Source organism: Siniperca chuatsi, linkage group LG4, assembly GCF_020085105.1.
Source record: "Siniperca chuatsi isolate FFG_IHB_CAS linkage group LG4, ASM2008510v1, whole genome shotgun sequence".
In the NCBI taxonomy this organism is placed as follows: domain Eukaryota; kingdom Metazoa; phylum Chordata; class Actinopteri; order Centrarchiformes; family Sinipercidae; genus Siniperca; species Siniperca chuatsi.
The window spans coordinates 33216728-33229396 of record NC_058045.1 but is presented as its reverse complement, the minus strand read 5'-3'; the positions used below and the strand labels follow the sequence as shown (position 1 = coordinate 33229396).

General features: G+C 40.4%; 1 protein-coding gene across 1 annotated transcript in view; it reads right to left on the bottom strand.

Annotated features, from left to right (window-relative positions):
* Nucleotides 1-38: 38 nt before the first annotated feature.
* LOC122874573 (receptor-type tyrosine-protein phosphatase beta-like) overlaps nt 39-12669 on the bottom strand; it is a 50353-nt gene continuing 37722 nt past the window's right edge. The window contains exons 25-34 of the mRNA XM_044192612.1: nt 11279-11296; nt 11090-11171; nt 9971-10061; nt 9792-9868; nt 8397-8531; nt 5965-6087; nt 5385-5548; nt 4826-4961; nt 2029-2149; nt 39-1908 (exon numbers count right to left, since the gene is read on the bottom strand). Of these exons, the coding sequence (XP_044048547.1) occupies nt 1886-1908; nt 2029-2149; nt 4826-4961; nt 5385-5548; nt 5965-6087; nt 8397-8531; nt 9792-9868; nt 9971-10061; nt 11090-11171; nt 11279-11296 (970 nt within the window). The 3' untranslated portion in view covers nt 39-1885. The remainder of the gene's footprint in view (nt 1909-2028; nt 2150-4825; nt 4962-5384; nt 5549-5964; nt 6088-8396; nt 8532-9791; nt 9869-9970; nt 10062-11089; nt 11172-11278; nt 11297-12669) is intronic.

Sequence of the window (12669 nt, the reverse complement as noted above, 5' to 3'; positions counted from 1 at the left end):
CCAGCGGAGACATAATGAATGACTAACAGAAAGTCATCTGAAAATACATAATTACTTGTTTTATTCAAACACCCACAAACATGCGTCATCATATGTCCCATACACAGTGTAATTCATATGCAGCCAAAGAATAAACTGTTACAGAGAGACATAAATCTGATCATTGTCATGAAGCATTCCTTCACAGTGAGTTTACAGTCATGTCGGAGCAGGTAAGCATCGATAATGGATGAATAATCACACATTTCTACATCTTCTGAGGTGTTTAATTAACTGCTCTGGCATAAGGTATGTTCTTACAACATGAAGCACAGTTCTTGTGGTAAAAAAAGACATAATGCACACTTAAAATAATATCTTACATACATTTATGATTAAAAAATATATTTTCCTTTCACTGATACAAGAACATTAAAAGCCATGAGCTTCTCATTATGCATGACTGAGTTCTACACAAACATATTTTGGGGTTATTTCTCTGAGCGCTTATCATTTTTAATCAGAATTTAACATTTGAATGTAAATCTGATGACTGTTGGTGGTTACCTTTGTGTTGGCAATCAAATCTGATCGAAACACACCCACACGTTTCTATGTGTGAAACTTTTAATAAATAAAACCTACGGATGTTTTTTTCCTAACTTTAGCTGTGATTTTTGGTCGTTGTAAATCCTCATGACCATTTCCTGTTACAGAGAAATAGTCCAGGTTTGAAATCACATTTTCAGGGGCTTTTTATTTGTACAGTGACAACATTATGACCTGGATGGATTATGGAAGAACGGCCCACTGGGCACAGACACATCACACATCCTGCTTTCCTCCTGGTCATTTTGCATTACTTTACAGTAACATTGTGCAGGTTAACCACACTCAAGTGTGTCATTTCCACCAGTACTTATTTTAATCTCTTTAAAAGTGTCCTCTGATTGTCTAGCTGCCAGATACAACAATGTTAAAATGTTCATACGCAGCCTGAGAGGAAACCTGCAGACAGTACTCAGGGCTGCAGCCTGAGAGAAAGCCTGCAGACAGTACTCAGGGCTGCAGCCTGAGAGGAAACCTGCAGACAGTACTCAGGGCTGCAGCCTGTGAGGAAACCTGCAGCCTGAGAGAAAGCCTGCAGACAGTACTCAGGGCTGCAGCCTGAGAGAAAGCCTGCAGACAGTACTCAGGGCTGCAGCCTGAGAGGAAACCTGCAGATAATGTTCAGTGTTAATTAAACTGCAGGATCACTGTGGAGGATGCAGTTTGTAACAGAAACACCTCTCTGTATAACGTTTACTGCAGGACTGAGCTCTGTGAAGTTTATAACAGTCCATTTAAACAGAGGCTCTGGTTCTGGGGCCCCTGACTCCTCGGGGCCCCTGGTGCCCTGTAGGGGCCTGTTCAGTAATCCATCCATTCATTATGAACCACTACAGAGGAGCTGCTGCTCAGCTGTTTTTTGACAACATGATGCAGTTTGTCTTTACAGAAACATAAAGGCAGCAGATCACTTCATCATCATCATCATCATCATCATCATCATCCTCTGAACATACAGGAAACTGCAATCTTCAGCATCACACAGAGTTTAGAGAAGCATGTGATAAGCTTTGTTTTGTATGATTTGTTATAACTGTAATGTGCAAATATTATAGCTTATAAAACAAGACAACACAATTTAAAAATCAGCTGTTATCGAAATGTAAAATATCTACAAAGACACACAGATATGATGGAAGGATATGTACAGTTCTGTTGTCATTAATCATGTATGTTACATAAATAATCATAAAGTCTTTCTCTAAACATTATATAAACATTGATAGAAAAATATAATTGCCATGTTTCCCAGTAGTGCTCAACATATCGCTCAGTAGCTCAGTGGTCAATACAATCTTTAACGTCTGGTGCACAGCATCTCTGTGGGAAAAGGATCAATATATAAATATTTATGATCAGTTATTTTAACTCTACTGCCTCTACGTCAGCTGCTGTATGTCCTCATCAATGAGCTGCAGGTGTAGTTTGATGATCACTCACCTCTTTGGGAGTTGTAGTTCACATTTTCATAGACAGGATAGAGGAGGTTCTCCTGCTCACTGTGGAGCTTCCTGGCTCTCAAAACATCACGAACACACTGATGGAGGTACGCATACTGACACTAAGGAGAGAGGAGAAACCACGTCACATTAACACTGAGGTGGAGAAAACACAGAGAGGAGAAACTACGTCACATTAACACTGAGGTGGAGAAAACACAGAGAGGAGAAACTACGTCACATTAACACTGAGGTGGAGAAAACACAGAGAGGAGAAACTACGTCACATTAACACTGAGGTGGAGAAAACACAGAGAGGAGAAACTACGTCACATTAACACTGAGGTGGAGAAAACACAGAGAGGAGAAACTACGTCACATTAACACTGAGGTGGAGAAAACACAGAGAGGAGAAACCACGTCACATTAACACTGAGGTGGAGAAAACACAGAGAGGAGAAACTACGTCACATTAACACTGAGGTGGAGAAAACACAGAGAGGAGAAACCATGTCACATTAACACTGAGGTGGAGAAAATAGGAGAAACCACGTCACATTAACACTGAGGTGGAGAAAATAGGAGAAACTACGTCACATTAACACTGAGTTGGAGAAAACACAGAGAGGAGAAACTACGTCACATTAACCCTGAGGTGGAGAAAACACAGAGAGGAGAAACTACATCACATTAACACTGAGGTGGAGAAAACACAGAGAGGAGAAACTACGTCACATTAACACTGAGGTGGAGAAAACACAGAGAGGAGAAACTACGTCACATTAACACTGAGGTGGAGAAAACACAGAGAGGAGAAACCACGTCACATTAACACTGAGGTGGAGAAAATAGGAGAAACTACGTCACATTAACACTGAGGTGGAGAAAACACAGAGAGGAAAAACTACGTCACATTAACACTGAGGTGGAGAAAATAGGAGAAACTACGTCACATTAACACTGAGGTGGAGAAAATACAGAGAGGAGAAACCACGTCACATTAACACTAAGGTGGAGAAAACACAGAGAGGAAAAACTACGTCACATTAACACTGAGGTGGAGAAAATAGGAGAAACTACGTCACATTAACACTGAGGTGGAGAAAACACAGAGAGGAAAAACTACGTCACATTAACACTGAGGTGGAGAAAACAGAAAGGAGAAACTACGTCACATTAACACTGAGGTGGAGAAAACAGAGGAGAAACCACATCACATTAACACTGAGGTGGAGAAAACAGAGAGGAGAAACTACGTCACATTAACACTGAGGTGGAGAAAACACAGAGAGGAGAAACTACGTCACATTAACACTGAGGTGGAGAAAACACAGAGAGGAGAAACTACGTCACATTAACACTGAGGTGGAGAAAACACAGAGAGGAGAAACCACGTCACATTAACACTGAGGTGGAGAAAACACAGAGAGGAGAAACTACGTCACATTAACACTGAGGTGGAGAAAACAGAGAGGAGAAACTACGTCACATTAACACTGAGGTGGAGAAAACACAGAGAGGAAAAACTACGTCACATTAACACTGAGGTGGAGAAAATAGGAGAAACTACGTCACATTAACACTGAGGTGGAGAAAATACAGAGAGGAGAAACCACGTCACATTAACACTGAGGTGGAGAAAACACAGAGAGGAAAAACTACGTCACATTAACACTGAGGTGGAGAAAATAGGAGAAACTACGTCACATTAACACTGAGGTGGAGAAAACACAGAGAGGAAAAACTACGTCACATTAACACTGAGGTGGAGATAACAGAAAGGAGAAACTACGTCACATTAACACTGAGGTGGAGAAAACAGAGGAGAAACCACATCACATTAACACTGAGGTGGAGAAAACAGAGAGGAGAAACTACGTCACATTAACACTGAGGTGGAGAAAACACAGAGAGGAGAAACTACGTCACATTAACACTGAGGTGGAGAAAACAGAAAGGAGAAACTACGTCACATTAACACTGAGGTGGAGAAAACAGAGGAGAAACCACATCACATTAACACTGAGGTGGAGAAAACAGAGAGGAGAAACTACGTCACATTAACACTGAGGTGGAGAAAACACAGAGAGGAGAAACTATGTCACATTAACACTGAATTAATCCGAATTTATGTAATTTTTCATAAATCATTTAAAGATATCAGAATTGTTTTTCTTAATTCATTGATAAATTTCAGTGTTATATTTAATGTTTCTGCTGTACCATCGTACACACAGGCTACTGTAACATCTCATAGACTGACACCTACCAAACACACATTAGTCAGTACAGTAATCACTAATCACAGTCACCTGCTTGTGGTCATTGCAACATGGTTGAGTCACCGCTCCTGACCTCCAGACTCACTGGGTGCTTACTGGGCTTTGGGCATTTCATTAATTGCACAAGTACTTGAACCACTTAATTACAACATCAACTGAGGTGGGCCCTGCAGTGTTAGCTAATGTTGTGGCTCTGCCTAGAAGGGCCCTGTGCTCACATGGTACATGTTCCTAAATAAAGTGGTGTTTAATCAAAGTACCATAATAGGGGCCCAACAGAGGGGGCCCCCTAACAGCTGAATCCAGCCATGATGGAACAGTGTAAATGATTCCATTAAAAAGTGTCAACAGGATGTAAGAAAAGAAAAGCTGATAATATCTATTTTTTCAACATCTCTGGACCACAGAAATGATACTGTTGTTTACACAGCTTTGAGTGTGGCTCCTGTATCACTGTAAACACACATGTAAACACGTGAAAATTCCCATAATTCCCTGCTGTCAGTGTTGTCCTACCTCAGTCTGCACCATGTGTGATCGGTGAAGTCGCAGGTCAAAGACGGCGCCGTAGATATCCAGCGTGTCCTTGGTGTCCAGCTGCTGCAGCACTCGATCCAGAACGATGAAGGTCCCTGTACGGCCCACACCAGCACTGGCACACACACACCAAACTCCAGTTAAAAAACACTGACTTTAACAAGTACAAGTAATGAGCAGGATTCTGTCTCATGAGCAGCTTCTCCTGAGGCACGATGACACCACAACCTCAGATCAGTTATCTACGTGAGGTTTTATCGAGCTCCACTTTGTGTCCCTCATGTGTTTGTCAGGTCGTTCTGCTTGGGGCGATTTGGGCGGGGGGGGGGGTTATATATGTTTTGGGGTCTAGAGGACAGAATTACTGTATTTTCTGTGGAAGAAGTAAAATAACTTTGTTGTAAAAAACACAATAAAATGGGACCATAATCAATAGAGAGTGTAATGAAATGACTCTACATGTCATTTACTGACTCTAAAAAGTGGATTTAGTGTGCAGTTCCTCCTTCATGACGGTGTTTGTGTCCTTGTCTTGTACCTGCAGTGGACCACGGTGGGTCCAGATCCAGGACTTCTGTTGACATAGTCCCGGACAGTCCGGACGAACTGGATGAGTGACTGAGTAGTTTCTGGGACTCCGTGATCCGGCCACACTGTGTAGTGAAACTGACGGACCAGCCGAGTGAAGCTCAGCTGCTCCTCCTAACATGCACAGAGACACAGCATTATTACAAACTGATCTGGGGTCAGGTAAACACCACACATCAGACACAACATGGGGTCTTGGGGGGACCTGGACTCATGACCCCAGTCGATGAGGGATCTGATGAAACAGGCCATTTATTCTGGCTTATTTTCAAAACATGTCTCAGAGACGTCCAGCTGCTTTATGTATCAGCTGCTGTATGAACCAATATGATAACTGACAGAAATCTGAGACCAAATGTAATATCAAACTCAAACAAGACCTGAAACAAGATGAAAGATAGAAAATCTGTTATTTTACACGTTTGTTTCTTTGTGGTTTGTTAAACACTATCTTTCCTTTTAAGTGATTAGTATTATGGTTGTAAAGTTATGGCAGAGTTAAACATCAGTTGATTATTTTTGTGACGTACGCTGCAAATGTTGAACTCTCGTATGGTCCACTCAGGAAGAACAGACTCTGACAACATCTGGACAATCAGGTCTCCGTAGTACAGTGGATCCTGATCAAAGGGCCAGTAGTGGTCACACTTCACCTGGACACAGGGAACCAAGAGGAGGAGAGTGTGTAACATGGATGTAACATGGATGTGACATGTGTGTAACATCAAGGAACATCATTAAACATCATTAAAAGAGGAAGACAGTCCATGCCCCTTGGGAGAAGGGGGATTTTTACATTCAATTCAGTTCAGTTTTATTTATATAGCGCCAATTCATAACAGAAGTTATCTCATTGCACTTTTCCTATAGAGCAGGTCTAGACCGAACTCTTTATAATATTAATTACAGAGACCCAACAAATCCCACCATGAGCAAGCACTTGGCGACAGTGGCAAGAAAAAACTTCCTTGAAAGAGATATATATTTGTGTATATATAACGTGTAACATAGATGTAACGTGTGTGTAACATGGATGTAACGTGTGTGTAACATGGATGCAACATGTGTAACATGGATGTAACGTGTGTGTAACATGGATGCAACATGTGTAACATGGATGTAACGTGTGTAACATGGATGCAACATGTGTAACATGGATGTAACGTGTGTAACATGGATGCAACATGTGTAACATGGATGTAACGTGTGTAACATGGATGCAACATGTGTAACATGGATGTAACGTGTGTGTAACATGGATGTAACGTGTGTAACATGGATGCAACATGTGTAACATGGATGTAACGTGTGTGTAACATGGATGCAACATGTGTAACATGGATGTAACGTGTGTGTAACATGGATGCAACATGTGTAACATGGATGTAACGTGTGTGTAACATGGATGCAACATGTGTAACATGGATGTAACGTGTGTAACATGGATGCAACATGTGTAACATGGATGTAACGTGTGTGTAACATGGATGTAACGTGTGTAACATGGATGCAACATGTGTAACATGGATGTAACGTGTGTAACATGGATGCAACATGTGTAACATGGATGTAACGTGTGTAACATGGATGCAACATGTGTAACATGGATGTAACGTGTGTGTAACATGGATGTAACGTGTGTAACATGGATGCAACATGTGTAACATGGATGTAATGTGTGTAACATGGATGTAACATGTGTAACATGGATGTAACGTGTGTAACATGGATGCAACATGTGTAACATGGATGTAACGTGTGTGTAACATGGATGCAACATGTGTAACATGGATGTAACGTGTGTGTAACATGGATGCAACATGTGTAACATGGATGTAACGTGTGTAACATGGATGCAACATGTGTAACATGGATGTAACGTGTGTGTAACATGGATGCAACATGTGTAACATGGATGTAACGTGTGTGTAACATGGATGCAACATGTGTAACATGGATGTAACGTGTGTAACATGGATGCAACATGTGTAACATGGATGTAACGTGTGTGTAACATGGATGCAACATGTGTAACATGGATGCAACATGTGTAACATGGATGTAACGTGTGTGTAACATGGATGCAACGTGTGTAACATGGATGCAACATGTGTAACATGGATGTAACGTGTGTAACATGGATGTAACGTGTGTAACATGGATGCAACATGTGTAACATGGATGTAACGTGTGTGTAACATGGATGTAACATGTGTAACATGGATGTAACGTGTGTGTAACATGGGTGGAACGTGTGTACAGATGATGGTTTTCAGATACATGTGATAAATGAATCATACAGTCGTGCTACAGACTGCTGGAGCTGGCAGAAGCTTTTATACACACACAGCTGTGTGTCTCTGTTGATTTTACTGTGGATGATAAGTATTTATGATATTATTTATTGGTTATTTATTATAGTTTTTATTGTGTGATGTTAGTATGATGTCACAGAGGCAGGTGTGTTTACATCAAAGACCACAGTGTAAACAAGTCCTGGACTTTATTGTGTCATCTCTTGACACTCTGTAGACATGTGTGACCTGATGTCGTCTCTCTCTCACTGTGTCGAACAAACTAAACTACGTCCATGTATGTCCAACTGTTGGAGGTGAAATCAGACTCTGCACATGTGCTCAGTTCCACAATGATTTAGATTTATAAAACTGAACAACGCAAACACAAAGCTTTATCATAAATTACCCATCTGGATCCAGATGTTCACTGCTGATGTTTTCGAGCAAACGTTTTCTATTTATTAACTCCACTGTAGCTGTAGATGTCATCTATGTTTGGCCACAACAAAACTGTTTCAAAGACCAGAGACAGATCAGCAGTATCTGTTTCTGTGACAGTGACAGAGTTTAAAGATGCAGATTATTCCCTCACAGGTTTTAATAACTGACACTGAAACTGTTCAGCCTTTAGATGACAGACTACAGATGATGTAGTATATACTCACCCTGCCTTTCTCCACACACTGAGTCACCATCACGATGTTGTGGATGTTCTGCTCCCAAACCATCTTCCAGAAGTCATCTTTAGTTCCCGGCAGAGGACCCTGTGTGGCGACATACTCCCGACGGAAGTTATTCCCCTGAAAACACACAGGAGGAACATTAAGACTTAACAGAACATACAGAGAGACCTCCTATTCTCTCTGTGTTTGTAATAAACAGTACAGGATATTACACAGACAACACACAACACCTCATGTTATCAACAAAATGGATCCTGGTAATCATGTTTGTGTATTAAGTGTATTTTGACAGCTGGGACTCACATGCTTTTGGAGCTGTTCAAAGAAAGTTAAGTTCTGGTCATGTATAACTAAAAATGCACATTATTGAAGTGGATCTATGAAAAACCTCCAGCTGAAACACAACAGTTCAGAGCAATGTTACCAATGAAAGGGCTTGGTGCCAAAGTAAGGGGATAGGACAACAGACGAGGATTTGCCTCCACACAGCAGTAACAGAGAGTTAATGTGAGTTAAATTCGTCCTTTGTAAGATCTTTGCAGCGTAAAGGAATTATGTCCCCTTTTTTTTTTACCCACCTTTTAAAAGTTGTGTCTTTCTGTCTCCTTTAGCTCAGACCTACTGTCTGATCAACTCTGTGATTATGTTTTGATGCCAAAAAAAATAGAATTATAAAAAAACATAGAAAGTGTGAATGTGAATATCAGAGTGAGAAAGAGTCAGAGTCGGGTTTGATCCCAGTAACACTAAAGTAACAGTTTGTTATTAGCTGAATATGGAGAAATCATTAATCAGTGTCTGATATTTTCATGATCAATAAGGAAAAGTGCTTTGAGGAACAGTAATATGACACAAACAGAAAATATATCTCTTTATAATGCATATATTATTTATATATGTTATTTATATACATATATATATGATATTCAGATAAATAAATAAATATAAACTCACAGAGCTTAATTTTTAACGCTAAAGTTTTTAAGGAAACAACACCGGTCAGGCTCAACTTTGGGGGGAAAGCACAAAAAATGATGAACTAAATATTTTTAACAGATGGAACTGATGGAAAACCTCCATCATGGGTTGAAATGTCAGCGAGCATCTAACAGCTTCAATAGATAGACAACAGATATCGGAGCTGAAACCATTAATCAACTGATCAATAGAAAAATAATCAACAACTATTTTGATTATCGAATTACTGAATAATTTATATATTGTTTGACTAAAATACACTGATATGGACCTTAAAGGGAGAGTTAACACAGTCTGCTCTGTTTATTTACATGATGTGGTTTTCTTATTTTTACATAAATCCTTGTCACATGTTCAGTCACTACATGATGATGATGATGATGATGATGATGATCTTACAGGGATGTAGCTGGCGTTGATGTAGTCGGAACACGGATCATCATCCACGTAGGACAGCTTCACCCTTGTTGAGTCATCTGAACACAGAAACCAGAGTCAGATACATACAGAAAAATACACTGATGGATGATGTTCACGTGTCTTCTTCTTCTCTGCATGTTAACATGTGTGTCACTCACAGGGCAGGATGTTGTTGTATCGGTTCTTGCCGCGGTTCTCCGGCAGCAGAGCCGAGTCCAGCGGCTGATTACGACCAACGTCCTTCAGGTCCTGACAGGAAGAAAACAGCAGAGTTAAATATGTTATTTTCTTCATTTATATAAATGTATATCATCTAGCAAATAAGAAATTATGATTAAATTATATTATACTTTCCATAATGTTAATATACCAAAAAAAGTGTATAATCTCCTTGATAGAGACCTGGTACTTTTTGATAAATGTTCTTATAAAAAATTGCCAGTGTCAACAATGAGCCTTTAAACTCAATAAATAGTTTTATTTCTGTCTTTACTAGAAAGTCTTCTGTTTGTTTCTGCTTTATCTCTGATTGATGATCAGTTCGAGTGGATGTGGATGAGGGTCTTCCTGACGGGCAGACCCCAGGTGGTGAGGGTGGGGGGACACACCTCTTCCACCCTCATCCTTATCACCGGAGAACCCCAGGGCTGCGTTTTGAGCCCCCTGCTGTTCTCCCTGTACGCACACAACTGTGTGGCCACTTTCGACTCCAACAACATCATCAAGTTTGCAGACAACCCAGCTGTGGTGGGCCTGATCATAGATAACAATGAAAAGGCCGACCTGAAGGAAGTAGAGGACCTGACCCGCTGGTGTCAGGACAGCAACCTACTCCTGAACGTCAGCAAGACTAAGCAGCTGATAGTGGACTTTGGGAAGAAGCAGGGAAGGAACTACGCCCCCTTAATATCAACGGGTGGACAGCTTCAAGTACCTTTCTGTCCACATCACCGAGGGCCTGACCTGGGCGCTGCATACTGACTCAGTGGTGAGAAAGGCAAGGCACAGACTGTTTCACCTCAGACGCTTGAGGAAATATCCAGGTATCCCCTCAGATACTGAGACATTTCTACTACTGCACCATAGAGAGCGTCCTGACAGGGAACATCTCTGCCTGGTACGGAAACAGCACCGAACAGGGAAGAAGAAGGTACCGGATACACCAGGCCAGCACTGAGAGGCTCAGGAAGAGCTTCTACCCTCAGGCCTCTAGGATCCTAAAGGAGGTGTTGCCGGATAGTGTTTTATTAAACAGTAGATAGGACCTGCTAACTGACCTCGTACTCCTCTGACAGCAGGTAGTTGGAGTCGGCCTGCAGTTTGTTGTAGTGACACTCAAAGTTCAGGATCTTGATGGGACTGAAGGACACAAACAAAATGTTTTAATAAGAAGAAAAATGTCCAAAGATCAAAGACAAACTGCTGAAACAAAGCTGTGTAACAGAAGAGATGTTTGGATTTCTCACCTGGAGATTCGACGGTTGCTGAGAAATAAAAGGAGCAACAGAAGTTGGTGGTTAAACATGTTGTTGAATAATCAGAGAACACAGAGTGCAACAAACACACTGACACACCTCAGATCTATTGATCTATTTACAGCCACACAGTGATTAAAGCTGCAAACTGTTTCAGCCTGCAGGGAGAAAGGAGTGGTGTTACTCTGAACAATGACGACTGTCATTAATGTCATTAAAGACTCCACTGTTTCAACTCAGCTGCTGTGTCAACAAAATCAATCCAAACTGATCAACAATCACCTGCTGTTAGATCACTGTTCCTGTTGTTCATCTTTACTTTTTATATATTGCATAATAACATCTTGTTACTGGCAGTTATTATTAGAGCTAGTACTACTAGTGGAATAAGTATTAGGATTCATCTCAGTATTAACATTTACATTAGCATTATTATAGGTATTAGTGTAGCATTAAATTATTCCTATTAGCATACAGGTACACTGTTATTTTTAGTCTCAGTACACACAAGTATGTTAGTATTAACCTAAACCTCAGTAATAGTAATAGTATTACTTTGAATAGTCTCAGTATTAGTGAGTAGTAAAGTATTAGAGTTAGTATTACTATTAGTAGTATAAGTAGGCCTAGTTTATAATTATATATTAGCCCGTCCACTACACTCTGCTACTGCCAATCGGCTTGCTACTCCCTCACTACAAAGGGAGTGAATTTGCATTGTGCTTCCCTCTCCCCCTAACAGTAACAGTAACAGTAGTAGTAGCAGTAGCAGTAGTAGTAGTAACAGTAACAGTAGTAGTAACAGTTACAGTAGTAGTAACAGTTACAGTAGTAGTAGTAGCAGTAACAGTAGTAGTAGTAACAGTTACAGTAGTAGTAACAGTTACAGTAGTAGTAGTAGCAGTAACAGTAGTAGTAGTAACAGTTACAGTAGTAGTAGTAACAGTAGTAGTAGTAGCAGTAACAGCAGTAGTAGTAGTAGCAGTAACAGTAGTAGTAGCAGTAGCAGTAGTAGTAGTAGCAGTAACAGTAGTAGTAGTAACAGTAACAGTAGTAGTAACAGTTACAGTAGTAGTAGTAGCAGTAACAGTAGTAGTAGTAACAGTTACAGTAGTAGTAGTAACAGTAGTAGTAGTAGCAGTAACAGTAGTAGTAGCAGTTACAGTAGTAGTAGTAACAGTAACAGTAGTAGTAACAGTTACAGTAGTAGTAGTAGCAGTAACAGTAGTAGTAGTAACAGTTACAGTAGTAGTAGTAACAGTAACAGTAGTAGTAGCAGTAACAGTAGTAGTAGCAGTAACAGTAGTAGTAACAGTTACAGTAGTAGTAGTAACAGTAACAGTAGTAGTAGCAGTAACAGTAGTAGTAGCAGTAACAGTAGT